Source organism: Vipera ursinii, assembly GCF_947247035.1.
Source record: "Vipera ursinii genome assembly, chromosome: 2".
Taxonomy (NCBI): domain Eukaryota; kingdom Metazoa; phylum Chordata; class Lepidosauria; order Squamata; family Viperidae; genus Vipera; species Vipera ursinii.
The window spans coordinates 147,871,033-147,885,010 of record NC_139513.1 but is presented as its reverse complement, the minus strand read 5'-3'; the positions used below and the strand labels follow the sequence as shown (position 1 = coordinate 147,885,010).

The following is a 13,978-nucleotide window of genomic DNA, read 5'->3' as shown; positions in this document are numbered from 1 at the left end:
TGTCCAGTCTCTTCTTAAAAACTTCCAGTGTTGGAGCATTCACAGCTTCTGGAGGCAGGTTGTTCCACTGGTTAATTGTTCTAACTGTCAGGAAGTTTCTCCTTAGTTCTAGGTTGCTTCTCTCCTTGACTAGTTTCCATCCATTGCTTCTTGTCCTGCTTTCAGGTGCTCTGGAGAACAGCCTGGCTCCCTCTTCTTTGTGGCAGCCCCTGAGATAGTGGAACACTATCATGTCACCCCTCACCCTTCTCTTCGTTAAACTACACATACCCAATTCCAGCAACCATTCCCTATATGTTTTAGCCTCCAGTCCCCCAATCATTTTTGTCTTCTCTGTACCCTTTCTAGAGTCTCGACATCTTTTTTACATTGTGGTGACCAAAACTGGATGCAGTATTCCAGGTGTGGCCTTACCAAAGCATTGTAAAGTGGTATTAGTACTTCACTTGATATTGATTCTATCCCTCTGTTAATGCAGCCTTATCAAGTAGTAGGTTTTTGTCACTTGCTCAAAGAATGTAATAAGATTTGTCTGGCATGATCTGTTTTTGACAAACCCATGTTGACTTTTAGTGATGACTTTGTTCGCATCAAGGTGTTCGCTGATTTGTTGTTTGATTATCTTTTCCAGAATCTTCCCAGGTATTGAGGTCAGGCTGATAGGTCTGTAGTTTCCTGGATCTATTTTTTTCCCTTTTTTGAAGATGGGAACTACATCAGCTCTCTTCCAGTCCTCTGGTAGTTCCCCAGTGCTCCAGGATTTTTGAAAATATAGTTCAGTGGTTCTGAGATCACACCTGCCAGTTCCTTGGGAACTTCAGGGTGTAATCCATCTGGTCCTGGTGATTTGAACTTGTCTAGGCTGGACAGGTGCTCACTTACCATTTTCTTGCCTATCTTAACTTGCGTTTCTATTCTATGGCACTGGTTTTGGTAAGTTGGACTGTTTTTTCCCTTTGTGTAACTGTGTATTGCTTGTCATAAAGAACCAAGGATAAAATTAGAGCATACACAATTAGATAAAATTCTTCTAGGAACAGAAGATCGATTGATAAAAAAAATATACCAATATTTATTAGAACAGGATTTATTAGAAGAACAGGTAACTACTATGGGATAGAAATAGGAGGTTAACGCTAGCCACCTCCTATAAAGAGAATTTGTACAAGATGTTTTATAGATGGCATCTTCCCCCTACAAGGTTAGCAAAAATAGATAAAAAAATCTCACCAATGTGCTAGAAATGCAGAAGGCTTCCAGGGACTTATTATCATATGTGGTGGGAATGTTCAGAAGTGAAAAATTTTTGGCAGCGGATTAAAAATTGGTTGGAAGAAATATTACGACAAAAAATTGATTTAAAACTAGAATTTTTTTTATTAGGGATTATTAACGATAATCTCAGTAAAGCATCTCTCTACTTATTAGTACATATGTTAACTGCAGCAAGACTGGTATATGCCCAAAAATGGAAAAGAAAGGAAACCCCCCTGAAGAAGAAATAATAGACAGGTTAACTCTCTAGAGATCAAAAATAAGAACGAAACGGAGTATTATGAAATTTGGCAAAATTTGTACAATTGGTTAGAGTTAAGGAGGATCGCTGAGATGAACATTGTTTGATTGGTTGATAATGTAAGGATTTTTTATTAGCATCTATATAATGGACATAACTAAAAGATACATAAATATAACGCTGAGGACTGAATGACAGTTTACTAAAAAAACCCGACAGATCTTACATGTACATTTTTTTAATACTCTGTCCTGTTATAGATTGTATTTTAGGTTTTTGTTATTTCTTTCGGTAACATTAGATAATACTAATAGTAGTGTTGTAGCTAGGGAAGTTGAATCATGTCCACTTTTGTTTTTAAATGTATATTTAATAAAAAAAAATTTAAAAAAAAGATTGCATTACTGCAATTCTGTGGCACAATGTCAAAATTACTACTTTGGTCGTGACAAAGCACCCCCTTTTCCTAGCTAGTGGGAGATTGTGAGTTCCAGTTCCGCCAGAGCCAATTGGGTGACCTTGGGCCAGTCACTTACTCGCTCTCAGTCCAACCAACCTCAGAGGATCGTCGCTAGGGGAAGAATAGGAGGAGGAAGGTGTGCTGGATACGATCACAGCCTTGAGTTATTTGTCAAAATAATAAAGACTGGGTACAAGTAAGTAAATAGCGTCGTATAATATACATGTCAGCAGGCCAGGTAGCTCATACCTCTATCACTAGCTGAAAGTCTTCTCTCTTCTTAATTTCATCAGCTAGATACCTAGGATAAAAAAAGAGAAGAAAATGTCAGGGAAGACGCTTGAGCCGCACCACCAGTCACCAGGAGTGGCAGAAGATCTGATCCCAGACTGGAGTCTCTTCATATACCTAGTGTAAGCAAAGGCCCTGTCCACTCTCTGCTCCAAGCCTTTGCTGCCATTGGCCTTCCACATCAGCCAGAACTTGAAGCAATCTACTTTGCGTCCACACTGGATGGTTTGGTCTCCCCTGTCATAGGCTATGTTGTAGAACTTGTCCGTCTGGAAGAGGTAGGTGGCTTGGGCACAGTGGCATCTCTGCAGTAGTCCCTGGGAAGAAAAAGGTATCAAAATAAAGGTAAAGGTAAAGGTTCCCCCGCATATGCGTGCTAGTCGTTTCCAACTCCAGGGGCCGGTGCTCATCTCTTGTTTCAAAGCCGAAGAGCCAGTGCTTGTCCAAGGACGTCTCCGTGGTCATGTGGCCGGCATGACCAGATGCCAAAGGCGCACGGAACGCTGTTACCTTCCCACCGTAGTGGTCCCTATTTTTCTACTTGCATTTTTATGTGCTTTCGAACTGCTAGGTTGGCAGAAGCTGGGACGAGTAACAGGCGCTCACTCTGTTATGTGGCACTCAGGATTCGACCCGCCAAACTGCCGACCTTCTGATTGACAAGCTCAGCGTCCTAACCCACTGAGCCACCACGTCCCTTTATATCAAAATATTTATCTTTATATTTTTTTTAAAAAAAAACCTTGTTTTTCCACATATAATGATTTATTCTATTTGACAGTGCCAAATGCTCAAAGTGGGTAACCCCAACATTTCAAAGAACTTCAGAAATGAACTGGGAAACATGATAAGAACAGGGTGACCACAGACTCAAAGTTTGACTTTTAGTGATGACTTTGTTTGAATCAAGGTGTTCGCTGATTTGTTGTTTGATTATCTTTTCCAGAATTTTCCCAGGTATTGCAGTCAGGCTGATAGGTCTGTAGTTTCCTGGATCTATTTTTTCCCCTTTTTTGAAGATGGGAACTACATCAGCTCTCTTCCAGTCCTCTGGTAGTTTCCCAGTGCTCCAGGATCTTAGAAAAATATAGTTCAGTGGTTCTGAGATCACGTCTGCCAGTTCCTTGAGAACTTTGGGGTGCAATCCATCTGGTCCTGGTGATTTGAACTCATCTAGGCTGGACAGATGCTCACTTGCCATTTTCTTGCCTATCTTAACTTGTGTTTCTTGTTTTTTCCCTTTGTGTAAAGACAGATGCAAAAAACAAGTTAAATAGTTCTGCTTTCTCCCTGTTGCTTGTCACCTTCTTGCCACTTTGCCCCACTAATGGACCAATAATTTCCTTAACTTTTTTCTTGTTTTTTATATGTTGAAAGAAGCTTTTTTTGTTATTTTTGTCTTTGGTCGCAAGCCTTAGTTCATTTTGAGCCTTAGCTTTCCTCACTTCATCTTTGCAGGCATGGGCTATTTGCTGATATTCTGCCTTAGTTATGTGCCCCTCTTTCCACTTCTTATACTTGTCCTTTTTATCTTTCAATTTATCAGAGAGTTCTTTATGCAGCCATGCTGGTTTCTTTTTAGAGCTGTTATTTTTCTTCTTTGTTGGTATTGTGCTAGATTGGGCCTTTATTATCTCACTTTTCAAAATTTCCCAAGCTTCTTGAGTTGTTTTCCCCTTTAGGATTCTCATCCATGGAATTCTTCCCAAGGTCTCTCTAAGTTTATTGAAATTTGCTCTTTTAAAGTCCAAGACTCTAGTTTGGCTGTGTTCTATTGCTTGTGCTTCCAGAATGTTGAATTCCAATATTGCATGATCACTTCCCCCGCAAGGCTCCTGTACCTTCGACACTTTCTATCATTTCATCTCTGTTAGTGAGAATTAAATCCAATATGGCTAATCCCCTAGTTCCCTTCTCTATTTTTTGGGAGAGAAAGTTGTCTGCTAGGTTTGTCAGGTATCTGTTTGATCTTCCACTTGGTGCAGAGTTTGTCTCCCAGTTGATATCAGGGTAATTAAAGTCCCCCATTACTATGGTGATGTGCTTCCTACATACCTTAGTTAGCTGACTAGCAAAAAGTTCATCTATTTCCTCTGCTTGGTTGGGCGGCCTATAGTATACACCTATGGCAATGTCATTTTTCCCTCTTTTATATTGACCCAAATGCATTCAAGTTTACAGTTTTCATCATTGTTGTGCTCTATTTCTGTAGAGATAAAGTTATTTCTTATATAGAGAGCAACTCCACCTCCTCTTTTGTTTAGTCTGTTTCTTTTAAATAGTTTAAATCCCTCTAGCTGTGTGTTCCATTTATGGGTTTCGTCCCACCATGTTTCCGTAATGGCAACAATATCATATCCGCCCTCATTTACCTGAAGGTAGCTTTGGGTTTCCTCTAACCATATTATCTGGAAGGAGAGATAATTTATACAGTATCATGCTTCGTGTCCAGGAAGAGAGAGAGAGAGAGAGAGAGAGACACTGAATACCTACAGAGCTATCCTGGACCAAGAAGGCAGAACACTGAAGTCCAGCCATAAGCATTTTGTGGGGATTCCAAGCCACTGAATCAGCCCTGGATGGAAAATAGAAACGAGCATTTCATAATTGCATAAGCCTTGTATGCAAATAAATGCTAATAACCATATTTAGAAGACTGCTAAAAATTCAGTGGTACACCTTTATATTTTGGATCTTTTGTATATGTGGATTGTCAGAGAAACATGTTAGTGTACGGTATCCAAAAATCAGAAGAAATCCAGTAACAGCTTTTCAACAAATAAAATGTATATTAAAAGACATAAGTTTTTTGAGCTGCAGCTCAGGAGATCGGATGCAAAAGAGTAGTTAAGTTGATCAGCTTTTGATACAATTTGTTAATTTGCTAAGGTGCTACCAGACTCCTTGCATTTAAATGGGATTCTTAACATGCACCATAGGGGTCAGACTCAAAAAAGGGCCTTGAAACAGAATCTCCTATGGCATCACTGCCATTTTGCTCCCACAGACAAGTCTCAGCTGCTCAAGGAACACATATAATCATTGTATTGTTCAGCTAGAAACAATAATTCCCCTGGTCTTAAGGACAAAGAAAGAAGGGCGGAGTGTTTCTTAACTGTGTTTCCTTTTTTCCCCCTGAACAATTGCAAAAACCTTAGAGTCTGAAGTACCAATCTTTTAATGTTTTAACTTTCAACATCCAATGTTTTAATGTTTTTAACCTATTATACTGTTTTATACTGTTATTTATGACATTGTAAACCACCCAGTCACTTGACTGAGAGATGGGCAGCATGTACATTTAATAAGCAGCTAATTAGACAAAATTTACATCTAAGTTGATTTTTTTTGGGGGGGGGGACTGGAAGAAGCCAACTGGCCCATGGAGATGCAGAAGATTTTTCTTTCAACCCAATCCCTCAGAATGAAAAACCTACCAACCTTTACATCACCAGCTATCTGGCCTCATTCACCAGCCAACCAACACTACATCTAACCAGCAGCCCACCTTTGTCTTTCAATATGCATTTGCCTGATCCAGTGCTTCATTCCAGCACATCTCTATGGCTGTCTTGTTTGCCTGCCTTCCACTGACTTTGCCTAGCTAGACTTTGGGCCTGACACTGATCTTCTAAGGAACTGAGTTGGGCCAAATAACAGAGGATTACCAATAATAATAATAAATAATAATAAATAATAATAAATAAATAAATAAATTAATAATAATAATAATAATAATAATAATAATAATAATAATAATAATAAAAAGTTGGAAGGGACCTTGGAGGTCATCTAGTCCAACCCCTGCTCAGGCAGGAAACCTTATACCATTTCAGGCAAATGGCTGTCCAGTCTCTTCTTAAAAACCTCCAGTGTTGGAGCATTCACCACCTCTGGAGGCAGGTTGTTCCACTGGTTAATTGTTCAGTGTAATTTACCAACAGCATGCAGTTAGTAAGACTTGATCTGCACCTGTCCCAAGAGGCAACTGGACTTTCTTCTTTTCAAGAGGCAACTGGACTTTCTTGTCTTCTTTGAAGATGTTTCCCTTCTCATCCAAGAAGCTTCTTCAGCTCAAGAAGTTCTTCTTCAAAGCTGAAGAAGCTTCTTGGATGAGAAGCGAAACGTCTACAAAGAAAAACAAGAAAATCCACTTGCCTCTTGAAAGAGCCCCTTTGGGACAACCATGACCTGGATGCCTGAGAATCTCCATAGACATTGACCTGCACCTGCATTTTCACACTGTCCTAGTAGCAGGACACTAGGCATCGGGCACTGGGTGATTTAAGGCAACAGGGTCATGCAGGGTTATTCCTTCTGCTATTGGGGCAGCTCTGCCAGGAGAGGTAACTGTTGTCTCACTGTTTGTTTTACTGACAGGGCAACTAGCCAATGAATGTGGCCCTGTAGTTCTTGTTCAATGGGGATGGAATGGCCCAAAGGCCAATCAAGATCCCTCTAACTCGACAAAGACACTCACTGTAAACTATTTCTTTGGGTGATGTGGTTATTTTTGGCATGATAAAATCAAGGTCAATGTAGATTTTAAAAATCATTTTATTAGACTTGCCATGCCGAGAATTTGGAACAGGTATAAGGCAAAAAATTGACTTTTTATATCGCTTTATGCTTGTCACCCGAATAAGTCCTTTTCAGAAGGGAAATGATAATTAAACAAAAATGGTCGCTGATTTGTTGAATCATTCTCAAGGAGAAATTTAACTGAAACATGAGAAAATTTGGAGCTGGAAGGTCTTACATGCTATTGGTTTCTCTATGCTAATCTAATAGAAAGATTTAAGGCGGATAAGAGGGCTTGTGAAATATAAAACTGAATCTGACATAGAGTTTTGTACAAATGATGATCAAATTATTTCTAAGATGTATGCACTTTTATTAAAAACGGAGACAGAGGATGAACAAGTCGAAAGTCAAAGTCTTGGTTGTATATCTTTTCACAACTCGTTCCTCTAAGAAATAGTATCTACCTTTCGATTCCATCCAGAAGATGCCGATGTCTTTGGGACAGGAGAGCACTGCCACCCCAGGCTGCCTATAGGAGAATAAAAGAACCGTATGAGTTGCTTAAAAAGGAGTCCAGTCAAAACCATGGAGATGGTGCTGCAATTGGAAATCAAAATTAAAGATACAAGGAAATAATTCAGGTGGTAACAGAGTAGCTAAAGGGCCAGCTTTTAAATGCTAAAAGAATTGCAAGGTAATTTTCAAAGAGAACGTGAAAATTTCGGCTTACGCAGAATGTTCACAAATGTGAAGAAAATCAGTTTTCTACAAATATACCCGAGTAATAAATCACGGTCCACTCAACATGACTGCTGCCTGCTACACCTCTGTGTGACTGAATCACTCATCAGATATTTTCTCACCAATCTCCATTGGGGGAAAAATATATCTGCTGGGCAAGCTGGTAAGGCAGCACATATTTGCTCAGCATTAAGTCATAAGCAAATTATTTGTCCTCAGGGGACGGCACCTGGTCCACTCCTTCAGGGCGAGAGATTTGAAAGCACAATCCCAAAGGAAGGAAACCATGAGGTCCTTCTAAGACCAAAAATTGTACGGAGGAATAAATATTGACATACAGTAGCTTTCCTTCAGCTTAATTGGCCTGACATCTGAAAGTAATCTCAGACTGAATAGTTGATTTAAAGATACTAACATGCATGCAAAAGCTCTGTTATGTTATATGGACAGTGTAGGAACAACTCCTGAAACCTACCTTAGGAAAGATTGGGAAAGTGGTATTGGAGACTAAGTAGATCTAAAAAAAAAACCTTAATGCAAATGTGTATCATCCTTTGGCTCCCAACCAAGACATCACAAGGGATCCCTTTGGCCCTAGGTCTCATGGCATTCAGATTTTAAAGATACACCATTCCTCCTCTGGTGGTTGGCCCGTCTCTCCATTCCAAAACATCTTTAGAAGGTCCTTATCTCCACAGGTTGTACTTACATCCACATGGAACCAGAGTTTGTGTCTTGTGCACACCTCCGCAATCTCAGGCAGGGGGTCAAAAGCTCCCAGGACAGTGGTGCCACAGGTGGCATTGACAAAGAAAGGGAGTGCTTTCTGGAAGAGAAGATCAGAGCTTTGATTGGCATAAGTATGGTCTATACAACAGAACCACACACATGTGGTCACCTCTGCCTGAATTTTCCTTCCTTCGTGTGTAGGTCTCCGGTAGAAGAAGCATAAGATATTGCATTTCTTCATTTGCTGCAACCTCAGACAAAGAGGCAGGGTTTGCAAAGCCCCTACATCCATTTCATGTTTCTTTTAGCTCTGGCTAGGTATGGGGAGGTATGGGGAGAAAAAGCATCCTGTTACATAGAGTTTAGTGGGAGCAAAGGGAGAAGTGCAACGTCCTTCAAAACCCTCCACAAGCAACATACCTCTAATTTGGCCTGGTTGATCTTTTTCTCTAGATCAGCAGGGATCATTTTCCCTCTGAGGAAGAAAAGGTTGAAATGAGTGAGCCATGAAAGTCCTTTCAGCAGGTCCTTCTCGCTTAAACCACTCTGACTTCATGCCGGTATGAAGCTACGTATGTGTTTCACTTTGATAATATACAGGAGGAGCTTTAACTTTGAATCTACCTCTACTGCCAATTAGATCAGAAGAAAGGGTTCCCCATTAGCCTTGTGTGATGCATTAGGATTTTTTTAGCACAGGAAGATTTTTCCTCTTGAGGAAACTGCTTATAATAAGATCCATTTCATGCACACTCAAATGATATGGTCTAGAACAGTGATGGCGAACCTTTTAGAGACCGAGTGCCCAGACTGCAACCAAAACCCACTTATGTATCATCGGGTGCCAGGTGGGCATGGCCCATTGGGTTGGCGTGGCTGCAGTGGTAACGGCAGACTGGGTGCAACTAAAAGTTCAATCAATTCCAACTTTGCGAAATCTTTTTTTTCCCATGAGAAGTTGAAATTGAATGATTGAACCTTTTTTTTTTGCACACGGCAGCGGAGGCCTAAAGTGAAAAGATTTTATAAAAGGCCTAGGACTGGGGTGACGGCAGCCTGCCCATAGAGAGGGCTCTGCGTGTCACCTGTGGCACGCGTGCCATAGGTTTGCCACCACGGGTCTAGAAGAAACTCCTTCATATGATTCTCTATTTATGCAGACCGATAATGATAAAGAATGAGAACTGTTGTCAGATCCAAGACTAGCTACAGATCTGCTTAGGTGCTCTTACTTAGATTCTTTTGTTTTATCGTATGTTAAAAGGTCATATACAAAGTGATGTTTCAATCTTAGTTCTTATTATGGTCCTTACTAATTGTGCCACCAGTTATGAACAACAGCTTACGGAGAAAACAATCTCTACAATCTTACGGGCTAGAAACCCAAACTTACTTAAAATATTCTTAGCAGGTTCAATTCCACAGACATTACCAAGTTCTAAATCTCTACAGTGTGAAGACATGAAACTAATAACCCAGAGTTCAGACTGTAATTTTTTTAGACCATAATCATTGGAGGGCCAGAGGGTTTCTGAAACCTGGGGGGCAGAGACAATTGAACAATGGGATAAGCAATCTGTATAACGATTCAGAAACCTGTTGTTGGAGATGTTTTAATCCAGAAGAAATGGTCCTTTCATGACATCAAGACGGAACCTTTGGTCTTCTCTAACCTTATAAGGATTTCCAGTTATTAACACTCACTTTTCATCCACTGCTACAAGGTAAACATTGTCTGTGCCGATGCCCAAAAAGGCTGCTCCCTTTTGGATGGAGTAATGGCACTAGAAAGCAGAAAAAGAAGATCAGCAGAATCAATTTAAGACTTCCCCTAAGAAAAGCCTCCTCACCTGTTCTGAGTCCTGGGAAGCCATTTAGTAATTAAACCATTTAGAAAACTGCTACCCAAGGAAATATCAAGTTGCATTTTGTACCTAACCAACAAAATCTTGACTGTGGTTCTGGGGAGAAAGCATTCTCTAGATTATCCCCCTTATCTTCTCTAACTTAGAGCAATAGGTTACAGATTCTGAAAAGATACACAGCAATGCCAGGCTTCAAAATAAAGGTCATTTGGTGTTTTCACGGCTGTTATCTGCAAAATGGGAATGATTAATTTACTTTAGGCAGGTAGAGAATACCAGCATGTTCTGGAATTTCCTGCAACACTCCATGCAAGTGAAAATTGGAGTCTGAAGAAGCAAGATAGGAAGAATATTGATACTTCTGAACTTTAGTGTTGGAGAAAGCTCCTGAAAATACCATGGACAGTCAAGAAAACAAACCAAAGATCATTTAAAAAAAATAACCCAGAGTTCTCACTGAAAGCACAAATGACCAGGTTCAAATTATCCTACTTTGGACACGTTAAGCAAAGATCTAGCCCAGGGGCGTCAAACTCAATTTCATTGAGGGCCGCATCAGCATTGCGGTTGCCCTCAGGGGGCCGGGTGGGTATGGCCAGGGTGGGCGTGGCCTACTGGGTGGGCGTGGCTAGAGTGCATATGGCCTACTGGGTGGGCATGGCCAGCTCTACATCGTTCGCATCAAGGGTGCCTATGGGGGCCTGGGCAGGAGTGGGACAGATCTGGGGGTCTCTGGCAGAAGGAAGGTCTCTGGGCCAGGTCCAAGGCAGTTGGGGCCGTTCCCTCACTGTTTCCAGGATGGCTTTGCGGGCCACATGAATCCACTTCGCGGGCCGGATCTGGCCCCCGGGCCTTGTGTTTGACAGGTCTGATCTAGCCTTTCTAGAGTAGGTTATAATGCTGGGAATGAAATAAGGAAACAGAAGAATGGAACAATCAGTAGCAAGACTCAGTTACAGTAATGATGAGGGTAACATCTGGATCTTCCCAAAATGTCTGCTCTTAACAAGCCAGTCTGATCCAACTTCTGGTATACAAGTTCCAGTTTCTGTCTCACTTAGTTGTACCCAACTTGGTGCCCTCCAAATGTGCAGGACTACACATCCCCTAATCTCCAATATCCCCCCTGAGGCATAGAAGCCAGCTAAATCTTATTTTAGCATTGGCTGATAAGACAATGCCCTCTCTCTGAAGGTAGCCCTATTGGGTGGGCATCTGGCCCAGAGACCATTAGTGTCTTGCTGGATTTCCCAAAGCCCCAACACCAACATCTGCTGTCTGAGACACTGCCTGTCCCCCTGCCTTAGGAGTGGGGCTAGGACAGTGATGGCGAACCTTTTAGAGACCGAGTGCCCAAACTGCAACCCAAAACCCACTTATGTATCCTCGGGTGCCTGGTGGGCGTGGCCCATTGGGTGGGTGTGGCCCATTGGGTGGGCGTGGCTGCAGTGGTAACGCCACACTGTGTGGGACCAAAAAGTTCAATCCATCAATTCCAACTTTGCGAGATCTTTTTTTCCCACGTGAAGTTGAAATTGATTGATCGATTGAACTTTTTTTTTTTTGCACACGGTGGCAAAGGCCTAAAGAGAAGAGGTTTTATAAAACCCAGCTGAAGGCCTAGGACTGGGGCCACGGCGCACGTGCCCACAGAGAGGGCTCTGCGTCCCACCTGTGGCACGCATGCCATAGGTTCACCACCACGGGGCTAGGATAAGGGGGCAACAGGTCCTGTTTTCATTATTGATCTTCAAAAGTCACAAAGGCATGGGCAACACTGTGGCATAATTATTCAAAATAAACACATTAAGTGTATGAAAGTGGAGGCGGGTGTGTTTTAATCCTACCCCAAAAGAAAACATTTTGCCACCCAATTTCAACAGCATAATCTCAGCAAGCAACCCCTACCACCACCACCACCAAAACTAAAAGCAAATTAGGCTGGGTTGACCAAAAGCAAGTAGGTTGGTTCTCTAGAGCAGACATGTCAAACACAAGGCCCGGGGGCCGGATCCGGCCCGCGAAGTGGTTTCATGCGGCCCGCGAAGCCATCCTGGAAACAGTGAGGGAACGTCCCCCACTGCCTTGGACCTGGCCCAGAGACCCTCCTTCTGCCAGAGACCCTCAGATCTGTCCCACTCCTGCCCAGGCCCCCATAGGCACCCTTGATGCGAACGATGTAGAGCTGTCCACGCCCACCTAGTAGGCCATACGCACTCTAGCCACGCCCACCCAGTAGGCCACGCCCACCCAGGCCATACCCACCCGGCCCCCTGAGGGCAACCGCAATGCTGATGCGGCCCTCAATGAAATTGAGTTTGACACCCCTGCTCTAGAGCGTATACAAGAAAACAGTACCTCTTCTGACGTAAACACTGCTAGCTTTGGTATTGCCCAATGCCCCTTCTGCTTGCAGTCTGGGAAACGGTGATACCGTGCCACATTCATGGCATACATGTTGGAGATGGACCCTCCTGCCAAGGAAAACAACCCAGAGAATTGTTCAATGACCATTTTAAAATCAAATCTTAAGGTTAGCGTGTAATTCCCAGGCATCTCCCGTCCATCCGCTGTAGACATAATGAATGGCAGATACTGGTTTCCCTTGGATCAGGGGTAGGCAACCTTGGCTCTTTTATGACTCGTGGACTTCAACTCCCAGAATTCCTGAGCCAGCCATGCTGAGGGGAAAGGGAGAGGTTTCCAAGCTGAGCCATGCTGGCTCAGGAATTCTGGGAGTTGAAGTCCACGAGTCATAAAAGAGCCAAGGTTGCCTACCCCTGCCTTGGATGATCCTGAATTGATGATCCTCTCCCTCAGAGATTCCTTGCTTTTCCAAAAGGCCTTGATGACATAGTTTTCTCAGTGGGCTTGGGGACCCCATTCAAAGCCAGTCAAGTACAGTAGCTTGTCTGATTCTGTGGTTGCCACAAGAGGGTGGAAGATAGAGTGGAGGTTAAATTATGAATTTTTAACTGTGGATATTTAATGTTGTATGCCACCCAAAGTCACTATGTGCGAGTTGAGTAGCTACATCAGTTTGTTTAATAAATATATACTATTGGCTGCATGTCGGCTCTAAAACATTTAAAAACAAAAACAAGCCCCTGAAAATTTGCAGGTTCTCGGTTTTACACACCAGGGGAGAAGATTCCATCGCCTTTTTCCCAGCCAATCAACTTTTGCAGTTTCTTCAGCATCACTTCCTCCATCAAGACAAATACAGGTGCAATCTCATACGTGTATCTAAAACATAAGTAGTCTTATGAGTCGCATCTGAGAAACAGCCAAAACAGTCAGCAAATTCTCAGAAGGCAACCAAGGTGTTGGTTTAGATTAGGAAATGAAAGTGGCTAGGATACTTCGCCGCTCTGGTCTTTAGCAAAACTGCCAAGACTTATTCTGCTCCATCTAACACAGGAGGAGGAGATACTTAGATTTTTGTAGTTTTTGTTGTTTAATTTTGATTTGTCTTTTTCTTTACTCTTTTTTTTTCTTGTAGAAGTTTTTATCTTAACGATGATATTGCTAATTGCCTATACTGTAGCCTTCAATTGTAGGCAGTTTGCAAATGAATTAAACCTGTAAATCTGTAAATAAATGTAAACCTTTGCAGGGACAAAATCAAGGGAAGCAGACCCCCATTCTTTTCCCCTTGTCACCTATCTCTTGCTCCACACCGTCAACGCATCTGACTGCACGGACCAGGACTAACAATATCTGTGCCTGCAAAAATTTGGAAGATTGCTACAGGGCGGCAAGGAGACTTTTTAGTATCTCGTACCTGCCATGACTTGTAGTCATCCAGGTTTCCTCAGCCTTCAACCTGGTAGCTCAAACATTGAGCAACAA

General features: G+C 42.2%; 1 protein-coding gene across 3 annotated transcripts in view; it reads right to left on the bottom strand.

Moving 5' to 3' along the window:
- The window catches only part of CSAD (cysteine sulfinic acid decarboxylase), a 52,403-nt gene that overhangs the window by 18,567 nt on the left and 19,858 nt on the right, over window positions 1–13,978 (bottom strand). For all 3 annotated transcript variants that reach the window (XM_083355010.1, XM_083355009.1, XM_083355011.1), the window contains exons 5-13: window positions 13,266–13,372; window positions 12,485–12,600; window positions 9,966–10,045; window positions 8,682–8,736; window positions 8,242–8,358; window positions 7,256–7,320; window positions 4,761–4,842; window positions 2,385–2,584; window positions 2,226–2,277 (exon numbers count right to left, since the gene is read on the bottom strand). In XM_083355010.1, coding sequence (XP_083211136.1) covers window positions 2,226–2,277; window positions 2,385–2,584; window positions 4,761–4,842; window positions 7,256–7,320; window positions 8,242–8,358; window positions 8,682–8,736; window positions 9,966–10,045; window positions 12,485–12,600; window positions 13,266–13,372 — 874 coding nt within the window. The remainder of the gene's footprint in view (window positions 1–2,225; window positions 2,278–2,384; window positions 2,585–4,760; window positions 4,843–7,255; window positions 7,321–8,241; window positions 8,359–8,681; window positions 8,737–9,965; window positions 10,046–12,484; window positions 12,601–13,265; window positions 13,373–13,978) is intronic.